This window comes from Hippopotamus amphibius, chromosome 17, assembly GCF_030028045.1.
Source record: "Hippopotamus amphibius kiboko isolate mHipAmp2 chromosome 17, mHipAmp2.hap2, whole genome shotgun sequence".
In the NCBI taxonomy this organism is placed as follows: Eukaryota; Metazoa; Chordata; class Mammalia; order Artiodactyla; family Hippopotamidae; genus Hippopotamus; species Hippopotamus amphibius.
Genome location: NC_080202.1, coordinates 6369388 through 6391562, shown reverse-complemented (window position 1 = coordinate 6391562; position 22175 = coordinate 6369388). Strand labels below are relative to the sequence as shown.

At 52.4% G+C, this 22175-nt stretch overlaps 1 protein-coding gene across 1 annotated transcript; it reads right to left on the bottom strand.

The window, feature by feature from the left end:
• Positions 1 to 426: 426 nt before the first annotated feature.
• On the bottom strand, positions 427 to 21034 carry LOC130840409 (myosin-3). Its single transcript, XM_057715896.1, has 40 exons — positions 21026 to 21034; positions 20181 to 20391; positions 18336 to 18479; positions 17734 to 17890; positions 16648 to 16675; positions 16184 to 16292; positions 15500 to 15592; positions 14806 to 14869; positions 14625 to 14723; positions 13827 to 13930; positions 13607 to 13745; positions 13074 to 13192; positions 12841 to 12990; positions 11963 to 12133; positions 11561 to 11867; positions 11378 to 11448; positions 10752 to 10839; positions 10549 to 10666; positions 10070 to 10193; positions 9845 to 9981; positions 9505 to 9760; positions 9074 to 9316; positions 8808 to 8984; positions 8554 to 8699; positions 8384 to 8474; positions 7606 to 7995; positions 7365 to 7491; positions 6202 to 6320; positions 5839 to 6035; positions 5281 to 5464; positions 4460 to 4625; positions 4060 to 4184; positions 3248 to 3556; positions 2929 to 3132; positions 2728 to 2853; positions 1678 to 1848; positions 1480 to 1584; positions 1228 to 1323; positions 1007 to 1144; positions 427 to 619 (listed from the first exon to the last, which is right to left on the bottom strand). Exons 2-40 carry the CDS (start codon positions 20382 to 20384, stop codon positions 593 to 595), a joined length of 5823 nt encoding a protein of 1940 aa, XP_057571879.1. The 5' UTR covers positions 20385 to 20391; positions 21026 to 21034; the 3' UTR covers positions 427 to 592.
• Positions 21035 to 22175: the final 1141 nt, after the last annotated feature.

Genomic DNA, 22175 nt, shown 5'->3' with positions numbered 1-22175 from the left:
CTCAAGCTCTTGGAGGGACCAGGCGCTCTTACTCACTTGTGTATTCCTAGTACTCAGCACAGCGCCTGTGTGGAGGCTGCCTGACAAACTTGTACTAGATTCCAGGGTAGTTCCCTGAGACGTGCAGGGGGACTCTGGCCCCTGCCTTATAACCCTGTTCAACTTGAGAGGGCGCTCTCCTGCACCAAACCTCCGAGCTTCCCTCATGTCATACTGGGAGACGACTTGTTGGACAGACTCTCCCTCCTCCCGCCAAACCCCGGAGTACTTTTTATTTCTGCCCTAATCTCAGATTTAAACCAAAGCAGTCTCTCCCTGTCCCCCCAGACACACACCAGAAAATACGCAAAATGACTTTATCAAGCCATCTGCATGCTGAGATGTCAATACTGGGCATAAATACCACCAACCAACCGATGAACCGTTTCCACACCCGGAACAGAAAACAAATACAGTGAAACAGCCCCAAATTGAAAAGAAAGCAAAATTTATTGCATGTGAAAAGTCATCACATGGAAATTAAGTATAAGGGTCAGGAACCATGAAAATACACATTTTGCATATTTTCTGTCCTGTTCCAGAGGAGGCTCCCTCACTCTTCACTCTCATGGACCACCATCTGGGGAGAAAGTGGGCATTTTTAGTTCTGTCCGGTGGCGGAGCCGCATTTCCGGCCTCTCCCCTCCCAGCGGGCACCGGGGGTCACCTGCTTGCCTGTCCCAGCAGGACGCAGGGTCCCCGGCCTGGCAGGGTGAGGGTTCGGGGTCAGGGCCGTGTGCTGGGGGGCCGTCCACCCACGGCCGGGAGCGCGGCCCCCACCACAGGCCCGCCCAGGCGCCCGGGACGCGCGGCGCCGGCTCTTCTCAGCTCCGGGCTGTGAGCAGGCCCTGTCCTCCCCTTTCCCGAGCCCGAGGCGGGCGGTTCTAAAGATGAGGTTCTCCAAGGTCCCATCCATCTCAAAAGCCCCTCCCCTGGAGCCACGCCTCCGCGGCACCTCCCCACCTACCCGGCCGGTGGTGAAGTCTCGGGTCCTCGCGCGCAGCTTATTGACTTGAGATTCGGCGATGTCGGCCCGCTCTTCAGCCTCTTCCAGCTCATGCTGAGCTTTTCGGAACTTGGTGAGGTGAGCGTTGGCTTGCTCGTCCTAAAAGCAAGGAGCCGGTGCGATCAGCGAGTGGCTCACTGGAGCTCCCGGGGAGAAAGAGGCCAGGCGCCACGCTGACTTACAGCCTCCTCTGCCTGCCTCTTGTAGGACTTGACCTTCACTTGAAGTTTGTCCACCAGATCCTGTAATCTCAGCACGTTCTTCCTGTCCTCTTCGCTCTGAGAGAGAGAACATGGGGTGGCATGTGCGGGCAGGGATGCACGAGGTCCCAGTTTCCTGGGGCTAAAGGGTTTCTCCCTGTTTTCTGGAGAGAGGACGCAGGATGGTGTCTGCACTTTACAGAGGAAATGCCCCTGGGGTTTCTTCCCACTTGCCTGGTAAGTTAGCTCCTTGACCCTCCGCTCATATTTCCTCAGGCCCTTGACAGACTCAGTGTTCTTCTTCTGCTCCCCCTCAAGCTCAAACTCCAGCTCTCGGATCTGGGGGAACGTTTGGGAAATTAGTCTGAGGCTGAAGCACAAATGGGAGAGGCCAGAGAGCTCTGCCTATGCTGGGGTCCGTCCTGCAAGTACCCGTGTCTCCAGCTTCTGGATCTGCTTCTTGCCGCCCTTCAGGGCCAGCTGCTCAGCCTCGTCCAGGCGGTGCTGCAGGTCCTTCACCGTCTGCTCCAGGTTCTTCTTCATCCGCTCCAGGTGGGCGCTGGTGTCCTGCTCCTTCTTCAGCTCTTCGGCCATCATGGCCGCCTGAAAAGCACATCCCACTCAGATGCAGACAAAGGTCAGGTGCTTGGAGCTGTTGAAATCTGGGTACCCAGAAGACCATGCTGATGACAAAGGACAATAGGTAATGTGATGATTGGGCCCACCATTCCACCATGGAATCTGGGAAAAACTACCCCAGGCATGTAACATAAGCTGAGGCGTGAAACCTCCAAGGGCTGGATGGGAAATAGTTTCTTCCCTTTCTTAAAATGGCCTCCTTGGGACCTCCCCCACCCCAAGGAAATTCCTTCTTTCCTGTCACCATTATCAGCAACCCGTGACTTAGAGAATTCCGAGTTCATAACCTAGCATCACGGGTGTAGGGTAATGAGGCTAAGGGAAGGTCGCCAGGGAACTGGCAGGCATGACGGAGCAGGGAGGAACAGTCACGGGCTTGTGCTCTCCATTGGGCAGCAGGTGGCGCTGCGGGAGCCGCGGGCACAGGACCAAGGCCTCTGGAGCAGGAAGGCTGGGTGCTGGTGGGAGGGAAGCCGGCTTCCTGGGAGGTGACATTTGGGGGGACCCTGACATCTGAGGGCCTCATTTTTAAATCTGGAATGAGTCATATGTTGAAGGAAAGAAGAGCATACCTCTCCAAAGGCATAAGAAACAAATATAATCCCTTCTGGTCTTTTTTATCCACACTCCGTTATTTCTCATGTCCAGTGTTTAAATGTGTGGGAGGGGACGTGCTGAGTTCCAGGGGAGGTGGGGGCACTTCTGGAGCAGAACTCACCCCATGTGTGCCCAGGAGGCACACCTCCCCCCCATCCCCCCAGTGGGAACCATGTAGTGTTGGAGAGGGAGGAGCTTGGATGCAATGCCACCCTGGCAGCCACGCAGGGCAGGGGGGAGCCTCACGTCTGTGATGGCCTTCTTCGCTTTCTCTTCGGCGTTCCTCGCGTCCCTGCTGGCATCCTCCACCTCGCTCTGGAGCTGCGTGAGGTCTGTCTCCAGCTTCTTCTTGGTGTGGATGAGGCTGGTGTTCTAGGGTGGGAGGCGTGGAGTTACCCAGTGTGCTCGAGTCCAGGTCCGCCCGCCCCCCACCTCCCCTGCCCTCACCTGGGTGTGCAGCAGCTGCACGCGCTCGCTGGCGTCCAGGAGCTCCTGCTCTGCCATCTTCCTGCTCCGCTCCGTCTGCTCCAGGGTGGCCCGCAGCTCCTCCACCTCGGCCTGCAGCAGGTTGGCTCTGCGCTCCACGATGGCCAGCTGCTCCTTCAAGTCCTCCTGGCCCCGGAGAGCATCGTCCAGGTGGAGCTGGGTATCCTGGCCGAACAGTAATGGAAACATCCGGTTGAAGTTGAGGCCTGAGGACCACGAGCCCAGCCTACACTGTGCGTGTCTGAGGATGGGAGAGGGTCCCCCTGGGGAGCTCCCAAACCTTCAGCTGCCCCTGGATGCCCCGGAGGTGTTTGAGGGTCTCCGCGGCCTGGCGGTTGGCGTGGCTCAGCTGGATCTCGATTTCGTTCAGGTCCCCCTCCATCTTCTTCTTGATCCTGACAGCCTCGTTCCGGCTCCGCACCTCGGCGTCCAGGGCGCCCTGCATCGTCTCTACGGTTCTCTGGTAGTTCCTCTTCAGCTGCTCGATCTCTTCATCTTTCTCAGCCACCTTTCTGTCGATTTCTGATTTCACTTGGGTCAGTTCCAGCTGGATTCGGAGGATCTTGGCCTCTTCATGCTCAAGGGCGGCCTTTGAAGAACAAAACCAAAATAGAAATAGTACCAGTGATGGGATAGAGCCTGCTACATCACTTTTTGGGGTAAGAAAATTCCAATGGAATATTTGTGACTCTAACTCTATAATATTCAAAACTATGTTTTAAAAAAATTCCTAACTTAACTTCAGTGCAAAAATAAAATGTTCCATTGCACTTTGCTTTTATTATACTATCAACCAATAACATTTAAATCATCATTTTTCTTAGGAGTTTAAGGCACTTTATAGATATTTTAAACTCATCCAAACTTTTTGTAAAATCTCATTTTTAGATCTATTTTAACATAATTTTTTCCAATAAGTTGAAAATAATTCCCAGGTAGTCACAGGTATTAGTCCATGCGATTTGATAGAAAAGGAGCCGGCTTTAGGACTGTGATTTTACAGACCCAGAGTGGGGCCAGCCGGCCTCCCAGGCTGGAGCCCCACCGTCACAGCATCTGTTCCGGCTGCTGTCTCCCTGGCATTCTGCTCACCTCTGCTTCCTCAAGAGCCAGCTGGATATCAGCCTTTTCCAGCTCAATCTGCTTTCTTGATTTCTCCAGTTCATGGATGGTTTTACCATTTTCAGCAATTTGTTCTGTGAGATCTGCTATCTCCTCTGCAAAGAAAGAGGTTTGATTGCATTTGAATGCCTCTGCACAGGTTTCCAGGCAGAGTAAGCACCAACCAAATGCTTTGAACTAGTTTATCATAGTTCTGAGGATGCTGTTTCCTAGAGATAAGATACGGTATATAGGGAGACTCAGAAACAAGCCCTCAGATGCCGTGTGTGCATAACAGACTCACGGGTAGGGGTTTGGGTCCTGAAGTCATGCCCCTCCAGCCCCATGCCCTGGCAATGGCATGAAGGGTCATTTAAGACAAAGTGCTTACGCTCTAAATTCTTATTTTCTCGTTTCACGGTTTCAAGTTGATCTAAGGCTTCTTCATAGGCATTTTTCAGTTTGAAGAGCTCAGTACTCAAGGAGCGGGATTCCTTCAGAGATGCCTCCAGCTCTGCCTGGCTCTCCTCACACTTGGTTTTCCATTCAGCGAGCACCTGCGACACCGGGGAGGAAGGCACCTCCGTTCACGAGCTCCTCTCCTCTCAGTACATCCTCCTATCTGTGTACACCCGTGAGGGTGAACACTGAGAACTGGGGCCACCTGGGCCATGCCACTTGCCTATCCCCTTGTTCCTAACTACTGACTTACCAAGATTTCTTTCTATAAACTGACTCAAGATTCGTCATTGGTCAGTAACAACTGCCATCTCCAAAAAGCAAGTGGATCTTCTGAGAAGGAATTAGTTGGACCTAATTGCCCCTTTCCTAATACGGAAATGGCTCTGCACGTCTAAATATTTCATTAAAACTTTGGTTCACATCAACCTTACCTATCACACTGAAGGGGAGGCTGTCAGAAAGCCCCGCAATGGGATCCGAGTTGGATTCCCACATCAGCCACCCAGACAGGCCAGCCGTGGTGGGGAACAAAAATGCTTGGGACTGGACGGCATTGGAGGAAGTGGCTTGGCTCCACGGACACTGTTTGAAAAGGACCTCTACCCACATCCCACTCCCATTTCATTTCAGGGGCTTGCCTGAGGCTACACTGTTACTGGGGCAGAGTCAGGACTGGGCCCTAGCCTCTGGCACCCGGGACCACCAGGTACCCCCACGTCACGCTCAGCCGGCAGGGAGCGCACCCCGCACCTTGTCAAAGTTCCTCTGCTTCTTGTCCAGAGCGGCGGCCAGGGAGTTGGCTCTGTCCACATCGACCATCAGGTCCTCTACCTCTGCTTGCAGCCTCTGCTTGGTCTTCTCCAGGGAAGCACACTTAGCATTCACTGCCTCAACCTGCTCCTCGGAATCCTGAAGGCGCTGAGCAAGTTTTTTCCTTAAAGAATATGAAAGAGAAGCAGATGCTATTTAAGTTTCAATCCTCTTGAACATCACTATTCATCAAGTTGGAATCACTAATCTATGTGATTCAAACACCAATTTCCTTTCATAAGCTCAGGAGAACTTCCTGTCTGCTAAAAATCAGTGATCAATAGCTTGCCTTGTCTCTAACCAAGATCAAAGTCATCTGTCTCAATGAAATGTGCTAACACCAGGTCACTCTACTGGCACAGAACTGCCTTAAAAGACATAAAAGATGGGGAAACATCTAGTAACAGATTCACTCCCGAGTAGTTCTAAAGTCAGTGCCCTCTGTCATTTGATCATCTAGCAGTTCTGTTTCTTCTGAAGACCAATAGGGTTGCGTACTTGGCCTCCTCCAGCTCCTCTGTGCGCTGGATGGCGTCCGTCTCGTATTTGGTCCTCCACTGGGCCACCTCGCTGTTGGCCTTGGACAACGCCCTCTGCAGCTCGGCCTTGGATTCCTGCTCCTCTTCGTACTGCTCCCGCAGCAGGTCACAGTCGTGGCGGGAGGACTGCAGGGCGTGGGCCAGGGCGTTCTTGGCCTGCAGGTCAGGAGAGAGGAGGCCCGATGGATGAATATTTTAGTGCCGTGTGCATGATGCAATCCAAATGTGTTCCCACTGTCATCACCTATGAATAAAGTTTCCTTTTGTTTCTGCAGGTGATACCTGAAGCTTAGAGCAGGGAGCACTCTCTCAGGTGACATACCTTGCTTTCTTCCTCTAACTGCCTCTTGAGCTCTTCTATTTGCTGGGTAAATGCTTGCTTGCTTCTGGAAAGCTGCGATACTATGCTCTCCTTTTCTTCCAGTTGACGACTCAGCTCACCTGTGTCCAGAAGGAAAGTATTTTCATTTCATTCACTCACTCACTCACTCACCAGGTTCCTACTGTGTGAAGGCTCTGTGGTGAGATCTGAGGAGAGTAAATGATAAGGTGTGGTCTTTTCTTGGGGGTGAAGGGATGTGTCCGTGAAGAGGGGACTGAAAGCACATCCTGGTAAGATGCTGTTGTAGACTTCCAGAAGCGTGGAGTGTCTTTTGTCAGTAAAACTTGAGAATAGTTGTAAATCAAAACCTCACCACCTAAAAACTCCCATCAGAGCTTTCAGTGGCTGGTGCTTCCAGCTGTTTGCTGATTTGTCATTAGGGGAAGTACTGCATCCCTTAGCTACATTCCTTAGGACTTTATAGCTTTAGTAGTTTGAGGTTGGACTCTTGGGTGGCTATGGTGGTTCTGCTTTATATGGTTATATAGAGGGAAGAGAAAAAGAAGGTGGGGAGAGGCCTTAGGACTCCAGACGTGAACTCCCAAGATCACAGTAGAAGTGGCCCCCGAACTTCTTTTCATCACTGTCTTGGTTGAGCTGCTACAAAGGACTGTTCACCAGTGATGATGGACTGGAGGACCAGTGCTGGGGGAGCCACGTTTTCCATGTGAAAGCCCAGAGAACATTCCCCTGTAGCCACTGAGAGCCTATACAAATTGGCTGTGTTTCTTTATTGTTTAAAATGCTCCACCGCAGACAACGAATCTGCATTAAAGTGCAGCAAGAAGTAGAAGAGCCATGGGACTTGGTTCCTAGTCCCATTTCTGCCCTCTAGGTTCTTTTTGATGCAGGGTTATATTAGTTTTGAAAGCGCTTGAAGCAGATGGTGTTTTGAGTCCCTCCTCCTTCTCGTCCACGTCTCTCTGGCTCTCACTGAACGCTCCGTGCTCGCCTCCTTTGGGACGCTCTGAAGGGCCCTCTCGTGGGTTATTCTGATTGCCTCTCTCCTGAAAATCTGCTTCCCTAGAAACCCTCCCCCACACAGATCCCGCCTTTCACTTTGACCCGTTGCCCTGTGTGGGTGTGCAGGGGCCAGCGCTCACCGGCCTCCGTCTGCAGCCGGGACTTCTGTGTGGTCAGCTCGCTCAGGCTCCTCTGAACCTCCTCGTTCTTGCCCCGGGCCTCGCTTAATTGATCCTCCAGGGTGCGGCAGAGTTTTTCCAGATTCGCCTGCAGGGTTGAGGAGGGGAGAAGGCTGAGTCAGTGCTCAGGTGTGAAGGACGCAGGGTCTCCCTCACCCGAGGATGGGTCTCTCTCACCCGAGGCTCCCCCGCCGCCCCGCACCTTGGACTTGGACACGCTCTCCACGTTGCTGCCGAGGTCGTCGAGCTCCAGCTTGAACTCGCTCTTCTCCTTCTCCAGCTTCTGCTTGACCCTCTGCAGGTTGTCAATCTGCTCCCCCAGCTCGGCCACACTGTCCGCGTGCTTCTTCCTCAGCGTGGCCACCATGGCCTCGTGCTGCAGGGTGGCCTCCTCCAGGTCCCGGCGCAGCTTCAGGAACTCAGCCTCCCGCTTCTTGTTCAGCTCTATCTGCGTGGACGTGACGCCCCCCGCCTCCTCCAGCCGCTCGCTCAGCTCCTCCAGCTCGCGGGCGTAGTCACTGCGCTGCTTCTCCGTCTTGGCGCGGGTGGCCCTCTCTGCCTCGATCTCCTCTTCCAGCTCCTCGATCCGAGCCTGTGAGGGCAGCCGTCCCCACGAGACTCTTGACTTCCCATGTCAAGAACAGGCTCGTTTCCCCTCCCACGAGACAAAGCACGTCTTGGACGGCTCCTGGGGTGACACAGACGCTGCAGATTCCGCTTACGTGAGCTTTTCCTGCTCAGCGTAGGCATTACCCCTGCAGTGGGCAACCCAGGACAGGGTCCATTCCAGCTGCACGTGGACTTGACATACTTCAGTTATGGGTTTTGTCCAAAATGGTGAAAAAACTGTTCATCACTACTGTGTCAGCCTAGCAGAAAGCAGACTCATGGTCCTGCCCGCTTGCTCAAATGACGTACAACAGACGTCCCCGCCCACTTAGGTGACCAGGTGTGAAAGAAAAGTCCCAAACACCTCCTACCTGTAGCTCTTTGATTTTCTTCTGAAACTGCAGGCCCAGAGTCTGCTCATCTTCCACTTTGCTTTGCAGTTGACTGTACTCGAAATCCTTCCTGTGAAGGGAAATGCAGAAGGTGTGAAGACCAAACACCCAGGAGCTGGAGACCTGAACTGCGTGGTTTCAGGGCTCACTTCTTGAGCCTTTCGTCCAGCTGTTGCTTGTCATTCTCCAGATCCAGTATGGACTCCTGGGCAAGCTTCAGGTCTCCCTCAAGCTTCCTCTTGTTCCTTTCCAGGTCTACGCGGAGCTTCTTTTCTTGTTCTAGGGAGCTTTCCAGCTGCAAAAGGCACCATTTCCTTTTGAGAACAAATGCTCTGCCCCAGAGGATTCTTCGGGGCTCTTCCCACCCTGAAGCCCAGCCCCCCGATTAGCAGCCTTTACTCACATCGTCCACCTGCTGCTCCAGTTTACTCTTGATTTTGCTCAAAGAACTGACTTTGTCCTCTTCAGCCTGGAGGTCATCCAGGGTCTGCTGGTGGGCCTCTTGCAGGGCTTTCTTCTCCCTGGTTAACTTTGCGATGGTTTCATCCAACCCGGCGAGTTCCTCAGTAAGGTTTTTGACCTAGGAAGAAACCACGGGCAACTGTAAGAAGAGATCAGGTCGGATTTGCATTGACCACATCCAGCTGGAAGGACCCACAAAGAGTATACCTTGTTCTCTGTGGCATGTTTCTCCTTCTCAACCTTGGCCAGTGTCAGCTCAAGGTCATCTATGTCTTTCTTCAGTTCTGAACATTCGTCCTCCAGTTTCCTCTTCTTGGCCGTCAGCTCAGCATTGATCTCTTCCTCATCCTCAGCTCTCTCAGTCACCTCCTTGATCTTAGCCTCCAGCTGGAACTTGGCTTTGATCAGTTGGTCACATCTTTCCTCTGCGTCCAACAAGTTTTCACTTTCCTTAAAAAAAAAAAATCATGATTTCCTTTAATGGTGTAAAGATAAGGTTTGTGACATTCCAGTATTTTGTTATACATGAAGTCCTTTTTGAATCACCTCAACTAAAAAGCAAAACTCCCACCAAAAATCCAGTTTTCTTAAATAATCAAATCTAGAAGGAGTTTTAAAAAAAATTCCTAAACACCTACAGCTTGTACTTGGAGTTGCAGGTCATTTTTCTCTTGTACTAGAGTCACCAATTTTTCCTCCAATTCCTTCCTTTTTGCCTCTGACTTGGCGAGCTCGTCTTTAGTTTTCTGGAACTCTTCCTTCATGGTGGCCATCTCCTTCTCCGTCTCTGCACTCTTCAGCAGGGGCTTGATCTTGAAGAAGAGTTTCATCCAGGGCCAGTGCTTGACATTCATGAAGGCTCGGATGTTGTACTGGATGCAGAAAATGGACTCCCTAAAAGCAAAACATCAGTTATTTCTAAGAGAGACTCCCCGCTTCTCCCAAAGAGCTCAGGTCTGAGCACAGACCCCGCTCGACCTTCTCTGCACCATCTTCTGGAATTCCACGCGCATGAGGAACCCTCTGCACACGGCTTGCGTCCGGGTGATCAGCTTGGCCAGGCGGTCATCCCGCATTTCCTCCAGGGTTCCCAGCAAGCCAGCCTTGAAGAACACCTTGAGTGGGGAAGGATAACCTGAGTCAGTTTTTTGGAGGAGTCCAACAGGGCCCACGGGCCAGCATCTGTTGGAGCAGACGCAGTACCTTGGTGTGTCCGAACTTGTATTGCGTGTGGTCAATGTCAATGGATGCCAGCAGCTTCTCACACGCCTTCTTGCTGTCGATGAACTGCCCCTCGGGGATGGCACTGGCGTTCAGCACTCGGTATCTGCCGTTGTGGACACACAAACATCATAGACTATTAGCAAAGACGTGACCTTTGGAAACCAGTTCAGGCCTCTCTTCCAAGAGGCAAGAAGGCCAAGGTCCAGAGAGGGAAGGAAGTTTGCCCTTGGTCACAGCCAGATAGTGGCCTGGAGTCCAGGCCTCCTGACTCTTAGGCCAGGTCTTTTTCTGACCTGTTGTGTATCAGATAAGCTTGGCCAAGTGGTAGGTTAATCATTTTACATGGAGTCCATAGCTGTTCTTTTGAAACAAGTCTTTTCATGCCAGTATTTCTCCCTCTCAAGTTCCAGCATTTACACATCTTCTCCAGAAGCAGACAGAACCGTTTGAGTACACACCTCTGTTTGAAATCCCCATAGAGAACCCTGCTGGGGAAGCCCTTCCTGCAGATGCGGATCCCCTCCAGCACGCCATTACACCGCAGCTGGTGCAGGACCAGGCTGTGCTCCATGGCCCCTAAGAAGAGGAGCAACACACCTCAGCTTCACACAGAAACCTCCTAAAACCTGAGCACTGCCTTCGGAGCCAGCAGGTGTCTTACCTGGGGTTTTGGTTTCGTTGGGAATGATACAGCGCACAAAATGAGGGTGGGTCGTCCTTAAATTTGACATCAGCTTGTTCAGGTTTTCCTGAAAGAAAAAGATTAAATTTGATAGTGAGCTTACTGTAATATTGTAACAAAAAAATAAGATATATATTTTGAATTTATCATAAATTCTAAGGAATAAGGATATTATTTAACTCTTGCTTTTAGTAATCCTTTGGCTAGAAGTGTAGGCAAATAACGGCTGTAACAGTCTTTTGCTTCACAGTGAGCCAGAGGCTAGCCAAGCACAAAATGCCTCTGAAATTACGAGACGTATCCAGCCCCGCTGGGTGCCCGAGATGCTACTGCCTGTGTCCTTCACGCAAGTCGGAAAGTCTGTGCTGAGAATGCGCCTCCCAGGCCAGGCACCCAGCTAGCTGCAGTATAAAGTGCCAGTTAAATTCTGGCCTCCATTTGTTAGACTTCACTTACGTATCATCATACTGCCCTCGCCCTAAGTGACAGTAACCAGGTTAAGACCACATCACTGTTCTTGAATAAACCAAGTTTAGCATCTCTACACTGCTCATTTTGACGTGACTTAAACCAATTACAAGCAAATAAATTTGTATCTTTCTTACCCTGAAAAGGGCAGAGACGGTTTGGAAGGAAGAACCCTTTTTCTTGGCAACCTTCTTCTTTCCGCTGTCAGCTGAAAGAAAGAAAAGATGGTGTGTGCTGTTAGCAGCCCTACAGGGCTGTTCGGTCCTGTAGGCTGAGTGGAAGGACAAAGCGCGAATTTGAGGCACCACGGAGTCTGTTACCATCCGCCGTGGTGAAGGTGGCGTAGAGATGTGCCAGGAGCCTGTTGGAGGACTTCTGGTACAGGCCAACCACCGTCTCGTTCAGGGGGTCCTTGTTCTTCTCCAGCCAGCCCGAGACGCTGTAGTCCACGGTGCCCGCGTAGTGGATCAGCGAGAAGTGGGCCTCGGCCCTGCCCTTGACCGCCTTGGGCTTCTGGAAGTTGCTGGACTTGCCCAGGTGCTGGTCATACAGCTTGTTCTTGAAGGAGGTGTCTGTGGCCTTGGGGAACATGCACTCCTCTTCCAGGATGGAGAAGATGCCCATCGGCTGGACCAAGACAGAGTGCATACAGGGTGAGGGTGAGCCACACTGCAGAGCAGCAGGTCTGCGGGGGGCGGGTACTGAGTGCACACAGCAGGTACCTTCTCGATGAGCTCGATGCAGGCGGCCAGGTCCATCCCGAAGTCGATGAACGTCCACTCGATGCCTTCCTTCTTGTACTCCTCCTGCTCCAGCACGAACATGTGGTGGTTGAAAAACTGTTGCAGTTTCTCGTTGGTGAAGTTGATGCAGAGCTGCTCCAGGCTGTTATACTAACACCAAAACATAATGTTCGCATGAAAAGTTAGACTTCTTTCAAAACCAAAGACCCAGCAACCTTCCTCCTCATCATCTTGGGCTCTCGCCAACTTATTTACGCTTTCAGGTATGGTCAAATTCTTAGGCTTGGCTCAGACCACATCTCCTTGGAGCTTTCTCAGAAATTCCAGCTGGAAGATGCTTCTCCTTAGTCCATGTCTGGGCCTCTCCTGGGCACTGATCATGGTCTGCCTTCTTTGTAGTGGGTCTTCTGTGTGCCCTACATACTTCACGTTGTCCTCTACAAACTACAAGCTCATCTTTCTTTACCTGCAAGTCTTATACCTGGTAGACATCAAATATATGCTTTGATGAATTTATATGCTTCTAACCCAGAGCCAGTAGGATATTTATGTAAAATATTGCATGGTTGGCTTATTGTCAGCTGCTTGTCTCTGTCTCTGGCTCTCCTTGTTGTCGGTAATTGCATTTGATTTTTTTTTTATCCATTTGAGGATGTCATTAAAATTCCACTTGATACAAACCTTCCTCCCTCTTAAAATAATACCCTTCCACATTCTCTTCTACCTGATCCACCCTCCATCTAGTTTTCCTCCAAGATGTGATGCTGGGTGACATGTGGGCTGCCTTGACATCTTGCTTACAGGATCATGAAAACCAGACGCCCACACAAAGCCATGTGAACATAAGTAACGCAGACCTCAAAGATCTCGAAGCCTGCAATGTCTAGGACGCCAATGAAGTGCTGTCTGGGCAGCTTGGTGTCCAGCTGCTGGTTGATGCGGGTGACCATCCACAGGAACAACTTCTCGTAGACGGATTTGGAGAGGGCGTTCACGGCGTGGTGCACCTGCGCAGGAGGGTCAGCCCGTGAGTCTGGCAGCAGCGGTCGTCTGGTGCTGCGTCCCTTCCTGGCCTGCGGCAGTCGCTTACCTGGTCCACAGTCTGGCCCTTGGTCACATACTCATTCCCAACTTTCACTCTGGGGAAGCACAAAGCTTTCAGGAGGTCCGAAGAGTTCAGGCCCATCAGGTAGGCTGTCTTGTCAGCCACTGGCAGGGAAAGAAGGCTGGTTACGAGGGAAGCCCCTGATGCTTGGCAAAGTGGAAGAACCACTTTGAAAATCATCCAGATGTTTCAATGCTCAGCTCCATGTGTTTACTTTCCATGTCTCTAAGCTGCGTATCTGTGGCCGGTGGGAGCTGAATCACTCAGACAATGTGATAGATTTTATGAAAAGGTAGCACTGGGTTCCAGAAAACCCTGGTCACCTCTTACTGTGTCTGAAGCAGGACCATCCTAGTGACTTGATGAGCAGGGCCGTAACCGTGCCTGTAGGCATCTGAGCCCCGGAGAGCTCACCTCTCCAGGCAGAAGGATTAACTGCTCTCAGAGGAGGCCCTGAGGTGATCTCAGCTGAATGTGCCCCCCCCCCCCCCCCCCCCGGCCACGTGGTGATCTTGTACCTTCAGTGCCGTCTGGCTCTGCCTGCTCCTCCCTTTGCTTCTGCTTGAACTTCATGTTCCCGTAGTGCATCACGGCGCCCGTGAGCTTGTAGAGTCCAGATTTCTCCTCTGGGGTGAAGCCCAGGATGTCAATGGCGCTCTGGCGTGGAAGGGCAGCACGTCAGCCGGGTGACCCCAGGGATGGAGGGAGCCCCCACCCCTTTCTGCCGGTTCCACTTACGTCCGTAGCCAGCAGCTCCTCGGCGTCGTCCATGCTGGCCACCAGGATCTCACCCTGGCTGATGAACGGGTAGTCATAAGGGTTGGTTGTAATAAGCAGCAGCTCTGCAACGATGACCCGTTAGAGGAGGTCACGGGAATGCAAAGAAAACATCCACCCAGGGCTTTGAGCTTCTGTATCCCTGGCCGAGACTTTTGCTGCTGGGGCCGAGGCTGACTGAAGAGTTAGAAATCTCTTGCTACTCAGGCTGTGGCTGAATATAAAGTCCAGGGAAGACTATGGGCCAGGACAGAGCCACGGGGAGGGAAGCACAGATCGTTTCTAGAATCAGGATCTTTTCCAAAACCTATTGAAAAGCTGCAGCCTATTTCCAGGCTTGGCCCCAGAAGCCTGAGCAACACAGCCAGAGAGCAAAGAAGGGCCCGGGCCTGTTAGAGCAGAACAGCGGGCCGCGGGAATGTCTGCCCGCGGGCTCTGAGTCTGAGCGGGCCTCCCAGCATCTGGTGGAAGGTTGGTTTCTGTGCCAGAACACAAGGGGGCACCAGAGGACCACTAACTGCTCCGTCGTCGGGCTGCTTTCTAGGGACCAGAGCTGAAGGCAATTGTGCCACCATCTTTCACTGTCCACGGGATTGTGTTTTTCAAACTGGCATGTCACTGTCAAAACAGCCACATCCCACTTGTAAAACAAGCCTCCTCTGCTGGCTGTCAGGTCACCTCTGCATAGGCACAACTCTCCTTGGTCCACTCACCTAAGAGCCGAAATGCCCAGACCAATCCCTCTGGGGACGTCCTCACCTATGAGCTCAGGCTTCTTATTGGAGAGAATCTGGTAGAAGATATGGTAGCTTCTCTCAGCCTTCAGCTGGAAGGTTACTCTCGATTTTTCCAGCAGATCTAGGAATACAAAGACAGGACTGTTTTCCAGACTGCTCCCCTGATGTCCTGACACATCACCTGATCCCAGGAATCTACTTACAAGTTTCAATATCTGCAGAGGCCAGCTTCCCCGTGGTACCAAAATGGATTCGGATGAACTTGCCCTGTGTGGGGAGGGAGACCAGGTGTACCCAGACTCCAGGTGTTCCTATCCACCCCCTGGGAAATGTGAATGGGAGCTTTATTCCCCGGTTTGCTGGGCCTCCTCTCTCCATCCCCATGTTCCACACTGCCTCCACACGCCCCAGCCCCAGTCAACAAAGAAATATTCTGTTCAAGATGCAAATCAAACCGTATCACTTCCCTCTTAAAGAATCCCTCAGTAGCTTCCTGAATGAAACCCCACCCCCCTTCTCCCAGCCTACAGACCCCAGGTCCCTTCCTACCGCCCCTGCTCACCTCCCCGGCTCCCCTTTCCCTTGACCCCGCCTTTCCCCTCCCTGCCCCAAAGACTGTGCCTCCTCATCCAGTGTATCTCGGGGTTCACAGGCCAGCCCCTACCCCCCCACCCCTAGGGCTTCCCTGCCAGCCCTGTCTAAAGGAGACCCGGTCCGCAGTTGCACTACCTCACGCCCTCTTTACTGCACTGTCTACGAGGGGTTCACTGTCCCAGACTGTCGGGTTGACTTGTTTCCTTCTTTCGCTATCCATCCCCAGGATGGCATGCTCCTGGAGGCAGGGGCCTTGCCTACTTGCAGGCCTCAGAGGAAATCCCAGACCCAACGCAGACTCACAAAGCGGGACGAGTTGTCGTTCCTCACGGTCTTGGCGTTCCCGAAGGCCTCCAGCAGCGGGTTGGCGCTGATGATCTGGTCTTCCAGAGTCCCCTGGGGCAGGGTATTGGGCAGGAAGAGCCACGGGTGACAGTGAGCTCTGAGGCCTCTCCAGCCCTCGTTTCTGCAGCCCTGGGTGACACCAGACCCTCCCTCCTCTGCTTTGCAGTCTGGGGCCCAACCAAATCATCAGCACATCTCACTCAAACCACTCTTGCCCTTTTGTTATATTTAGCTCAATTTGGGTGTCTTGCCCTAAGCCTCCTTTAACCCTTCAATTACTTGGTTCTCCAGGTAGTTGGGTCATCTGTGTTCATTTCACACTGTTGTAATATGTGCATTTTGAAAGGCAAGTAGACACTACAGTTGTCTGCAGTTGGTGTGTGTGATTCTGTTGTATGTGAGCCACTACCAAACTGACTTTTCTTAGTGGAGCCTTAGAGGCTTATTTTCTATGCAGTCTGGTCCTTTAAGATCAACCACACGCTGGGTGGTCTAGGAGAACTGGCTGTCCTGCGGATTTTAAATCCTGGCCTTCTCTCCCTTCCTTGAGGAGGTGGGGTGTCGCCTCCCCATGCCCCCTCATTCTGAAGTTCAGACAAAGATTAGCAGCAGAAGCAGAGCAAGCCTTTCTCCTCTCCATACCCTCATTTTGGAGTCCTTCTTCTTGGCAAGGTCTCCAGTTGCTGCAATTGTTGCAAAGTACTGGATGACCCTTTTGGTGTTCACGGTCTTTCCTGCCCCGGATTCTCCGCTATTCAGAACGATTGAAAAAGAGAGAACAAGTCCCATGAGTGTAAACAGGCCCCCTAAGGTGTCACCTGAGCCACAGCAGACACACACCTCCCAACAAATGTGAGACCACTCGGAGAGGCAGGGGCCCCTGGGGAGACTGGCACCACTGAGCGCGCCAGATGGGGAGCCCCAGCTTCCTAAGGCCTCACAGGCCTTCCTGCTCACCCGCCCCCCAACCCCCTGTCCATCTTTGCATCACAGACTTTGTTCTCAGTACTGTCTCATTAACAAAACAGAGCAAGTGGCATCTTCCACGTCTGCATTGGGGGCAAAGGGCCACAGCTATGAAAACACTCCACACCTTGGATACTTACGTGATCAGAATAGACTGGTTTTCACGATCTGCCAAAGGGAAAAATAAAACCGAGTTGATGGCAGTACAAAAAGAGCTTCCCAACCTAGATGTCCATCAACAGAGGAATGGATAAAGAAGGTGTGTGTGTGTGTGTGTGTGTGTGTGTGTGAGGGGGGTGTATACACACACATATACACACACACAAAGGACTACTACTCAGCCACAAAAAAAAAATGAAATACCATTTGCAGAAAGATGGATGTAGAGATTTTCCTACTAAGTGAAGTATGTCAGACAGAGAAAGACAAATGCCATATGATATCACATGTATAGTTATATGATACAAATGAAGTTATTTACAAAATAGAAATAGACTCATACATAGAAAACAAACCTATGGTTACCAAAGGGGAAAGGGGGGTGGGGGAGGGATAAATTAGCTTGGGATTAGCAGATACAAACTACTATTATATAAAACAGGCAAACAACATGGTCCTGCTGCAGAGCACAGGGAACTATACTCAATATCCTATAATAAACCATAGTGGAAAAGAATCTGAAAAAGTATATATAAAAAACTGAATCACTTCGCTGTATACTAGAAACTAACACAACACTGTAAATCAACTATACTTCAATAAAAAAAATGTTTAAATAAAAATTTAAAAAGCTTCCCATTTCTCCTCCACGTCTTCAACAGTCAGCGTTCACCACACAGTTCCCCTTCTGCTAATATCCTGTTTAGTCCTAGGTGGGAGCTCGAAGAGACTCCTTCTTGAGAATGTGGCTCAGAGAGGTTAAGCCCCCGCTTACAACCAGCCACGGGCTTCTCATCATATTAGGTTGAACCATATGAAATTGTCAACCTTTGGTTTGGGCCCATAGAAGCGTCCGTTTCATATGCGGTAACCCATACTTGCATTAAATCCAAACTTCTCACCGGGGCCCAAGGTCCTAAAATATGTGGCCTCTTTCTTCTTCTTTAAGCACCTCTCCCCTCCTGTCCTTTGTGTGGAGGCCGCACGCTGGACGGGGCGGGTGCAGGACCTCATGGCAGCTCCCCCCGCCCTGCCTCCCTCTCCAGGCTTCCTCCTTGGGAACCTACCTGTGAGCATGAACTGGTAGGCGTTGTCAGAGATGGAGAAGATGTGGGGCGGGGCCTCCTGGCGCTTTTTGCCCCGGTAGCCCTCCACCACCTCGGGGTTGTACACTGGCAGCCACTTGTAGGGGTTGACGGTGACACAGAAGAGGCCTGAGTAGGTCTGGGGGAGCATAAAAAATATATATGTATGTATACGTGGGTGTGTGTATGTACACATAAAACCCTTCGAGTTTTTGTTATTTCACTTTTCTTTACAAGAAACTTACAAAGGAGGCATGATTTCTCTTTATAGATGAGGCAACTGAGACTCAGGAAGGGTGTCACTGACCTCTCGCAGCTGGTGGGTGACAGCGCCAGGACCCCAGCCTCAGCCCGCCTCTCCTGCCCCCCTCTCCCCTCCTCCTTCCAGACGCTCTCCTCCCCACCCCACTCATCTCTCGCTTTCTCATCTTCCTTCACTCCTGTCCCTTTTTTTTCATTCCCCCTCTTTTGTTGAACAGCTCAGTCCAACACTAGTCCTTCTAGAGCCCATCTCCCCCAAGAGCATCTCCACCCCACCCCCACCCCATCGGAGGCCCCGGCACCCAGCAAGCGTGGGCACTGACGTAGATCATCCAGGAGGTGTAGCGGTCCTTGAGGTTGTACAGCACAGCCGGCTCGTTCAGGTGCGTCAGCATGGCCATGTCCTCAATCCGGTCAAACTTGGGGGGGTTCATCGCATACACGTCCTCTGGCTTCACCACCAGAGTCTGAAAGGGAAGGGGTGCAGTGGACACCTAGGCTTCTCTCTGCGTTTTGCCCCTGCAGGTGTCTGTCTCCCACGCCCAGATCTGAAGGAGCAGGTGCTGGAGAAAACCCCGTCTGACAGGGAGGGAGATGGGCTTGAGGTGGTGGTGATGGAATGGGATTTGTTTCTGTCACTTGGGCTGTTTTCTTCCCTCCCCAATGGGCCTGAGGTGAGGGAAGGATGACAGAAATCAGAAGAGGGCCTCTGGGTGGGTGTGGGGATGATGCAGGCCTGGTGCCAGCGGGAACCTCTCAGCCCAGCTCCAGCAGCTCACGCGTCTCTGCTGTCTACTCGGAGAACGCGGCAGTCCACTGGTGGCCCTGAGCAGGGACAGGAGAGGAGGAGGCACGTGGCACTGGGTCACCAGGCCGGCACCCAGAGTTGACTCCATCCCGAGCTCTCTGAAGGCAGCTGCGCAGCCCCACCCCACGTCTTGCCTGTTCACCCCCTCCAGCCGAGCTCGTGAAAGAGAACCAGCCCCACTCCCTTTCCGGAGCCGGAGCACTTACAAGGAGGGTTACAAGCCAGGAGGAGGAGCTGGGGCAGGGCGGTGGTTCCAGGCACTGGCATGTGCCCCTGTGCTCCCCTCAAGAGGAGAAGCCCCTGCCCCAGCGCCGGGGGCACTGGAGGGCCGGCATGGTGGGCGTGCAGCTCAGCTTCCTCTCCCCTGCCCTGCCCTCCTTCCGGTCTGAGACCTCCTTTGAGGATGACTGTTTTCCCGGGTCCTACCTCTGGGCAAGGCTGTGGGAAACTGACCTTCAAGCAGGAATTTGCTTAAACCACCTGTGCCACCAGCCCTGCCTGTGAGGGTCTAGACCATCTTAGATTGTCATTCATTAGTTCTAGCTGCCGTCTCCCCTGCGGCTTCGTAAGCCCGCTCTTCGCTTGGTCACCTGAAATGTACTGAGAGCTGCCCTCTGGAGCTTCAGAGCTTGGAAACATCGCAGAGCAATTTCAATGACTTTTTCCTTCACATCCAACCCAATGATGGACACTATTTCCTTTACATTTCTCTTTTGGATTTTTTTCCCACTCTTTTTTTTTTTTTTTTTTTTTTAACTTTTCTTAGAACATTTCCAGATTCTTCTGATCTAGATTCTAGAGAGTAGTGGAGCCCAGAATTCTTCCCAGAACCCCCACGGTAGGCTGGGCCAGAATACAGTGGGCTGCACTGCTCATCGCCTTCATTATGTGGGGACGCTGCTACTTCACATCAAGCTTGTGGTCCACTAGGATCTCTTACCCGCTTTCCTTACTTCCTTAGGGAGCTATTGCTAGAAGAATTAGGAGGAAACCTAGGCTACCAAAGGAGAGTGTTCTAAAAGAGGTCCTCCTACCGTTGGACTCCCAACTCCACACTCTTGGGATGCACAGGGCTGGTCCCCTCTGACTTAGAGTGACACGAACATTAACAAAAGCACCTGAACATGAGTTGCTTTGGCCAGCCACAACCAGGTGGTTCTCCCACTGTGCAACCTGAGGCCAGTATTCACTCTGCTTTCTCCAAGGACACCTGGGTGGCTGAGGCAGTGATGCCAGGTGAGGCATTCTGGTGCCAGAGCCACATCTGGAAACGGCTGGGTGTGGGGTGGACACAGACTGGGCAACCACAGGGGGTAGACAGAGGGCCAGCCAGCCTGTGGAGGGTGTGGATGGGGCTTACCCTGTTGTCTTCAGTTTCCACCGTGACCTTCCCATCCTGGGTACTCTTAATTTTCCCCTTGGCGTATTCTTCCTTTGTGTCCACCACGAAGCAGTAGGTTTTGGCATCAAAGGGCTGGTTCTGAGCCTCGATCCTCTCCTTTTCTGACTTCCGGAGGAAGGGAGCGGCTATGCCGAATACTTCCATTTCGGTGTCGCTACTCATGGTGTCGCTGGAAGACGAGCCCAGCAGGTGAGCCTCGCTGCCCCCAGGCTGCAGCCCTGCCCCCGAGGGAGCCCTTCAAGGCGGAGCCCCCGGAGCAAGGCTGCCCTCCATCCATCCCCGGGAAAATCAAATGCGCACATATTTATTGAGCAGCTACTCTGCAAAGGGCACGGAGCTTTTGCAACCCAAGCTCCCCCATTAGCCAGGGCTTGGATGGGTGAAGGGACCCTAGAGGTGGGTGCAGCTCTCAGAACTCACTTTCCCCTTCTGTAAAACCCAGGTGTTGCCGAGGGAAGATTGAAAAATAAACACCATCAGAAATAAACGCCATTCTTCAAAGAGAGTGTAGTAAATGGCGAATAGCTAAGGAATTTGGGGACCATTTTGATTCAAGGTGGTTACCTCCTCACAGGAGGAAACCAGCTTTTGCTTCCTTCAGTTCTATTCTGAGAACAGAAGCGGCATCTGACATCAGCATCTGCTTGGAACATCTCCCCAAGTGCTGCCTCCTCTGCGCTCTGCTCCAGCCTAACCTGTCCTGGTCTAAGCTCTACAGAGCTCTCGCCCTCCAGGCCACTGGAAATGGAACGAACTGGTACCCTGGAGACTTCCAAGCCAAGGGACCCGACCTGCTTCCTCACCTGAGAGTCACACCCACTAGAGGAGAGCGGACAACAGCAGTCGTGGGAAATCAGACCTGCAATAAATACACAAAAAGAAAGCTCAGGACACAGGAGTATCCGGTTCAGTTCTGAATTGAGTCTTAATGAATTAACCAAATAAAGGTAAAGGACTAACAACTTAAAAAGAGCCTCACCCCAGAGACAAGCTGGAGGAGCTGATGGGGCATGACCCACAGGTGAGCCATGAAGGTAGTAAAAGCCCCCAACTGCCCCAAGCCTGGCTGCTACCAGCCCAGTGTGGCACCCTCCTAGGTCTGCAGAGCCTCCCATTCAGAACCGGGCAGTAAGGACAGAATCTCTGTTAAAAAGGCCTGTGGTTCCAAGCCAGGGTCAGGCCCCTGTTTTCTGTGAACAGGGAGAAGCCTCAAATTGGCCGACTGACACACAGCCAGCGTGGCCTCGAGAACATGGACCCCCGCCAGGCATGCAGTGCAGGTGGGGAAGGTGAGGTGGTGAGTCCACCGGCTTCTGCACAGACCGGAGGTGAAGGGGGGTCGTCAGGCCACGGTGACAGGCCGTGGTCCATGGCACGTCAAGGGGAGAGTGGGCAGGAAGAAGTGGGGTGCTAGAGATGGAGGAGGGTGGGTGTTTGGGCCCGAGACCTAGCTCCACATCTAACCTTACCAAAGCCAGGCAAGGCTGCGCTGGGTGGCGTCCTCCGAGCCGCACACAGAAAGAGCCACGCAAGAGGCGCTGTGACTTTCCTGCACCCACAGAGCAGCTACAAAGGGGCTGCTGCCCGCGGAGCTTTTATAGCCCCCGCTAACCCCCGCCGCTCATTCCTTCTCTATATTTGGAAAGGGAATGACCGACACCACACACTGAGGACCAGCTCCTTCCTCACTTTTTTGTCGTTGCCAAGGGAGAGGTATATATAGAAATGAGCAGGGTCCACAACCATTTTCCAGCTGGAGAAAGCTGCAAGTCTGAGATGCCTTTCTCTGGACCAGTGTATCTTCGCCCAACGTGATGGGACGGCCTCGCCGGGGGTCCTGCCTAACCCCATCCCACAGGCGCTGCGCGCCGTGTGCGCCCCGGACACAGCGGGTGCTTAGAGATCTCATCCCGTGGGACAAGGGATGAAACCGAGGACGAAAAAATTAACATC

Coding starts and splice junctions, on each gene's coding strand:
- LOC130840409 (XM_057715896.1), bottom strand. CDS start 20,384: ATGAGTAGCGACACCGAAATGGAAGTATTCGGCATAGCCGCTCCCTTC. Junction 9,982..10,069: donor ACAAGTTCGGACACACCAAG/GTACTGCGTCTG, acceptor TCCCCACTCAAG/GTGTTCTTCAAGGCTGGCTT. Junction 8,475..8,553: donor CTGGACGAAAGGCTCAAGAA/GTGAGCCCTGAA, acceptor TTCCCTTCACAG/GAAGGATTTCGAGTACAGTC.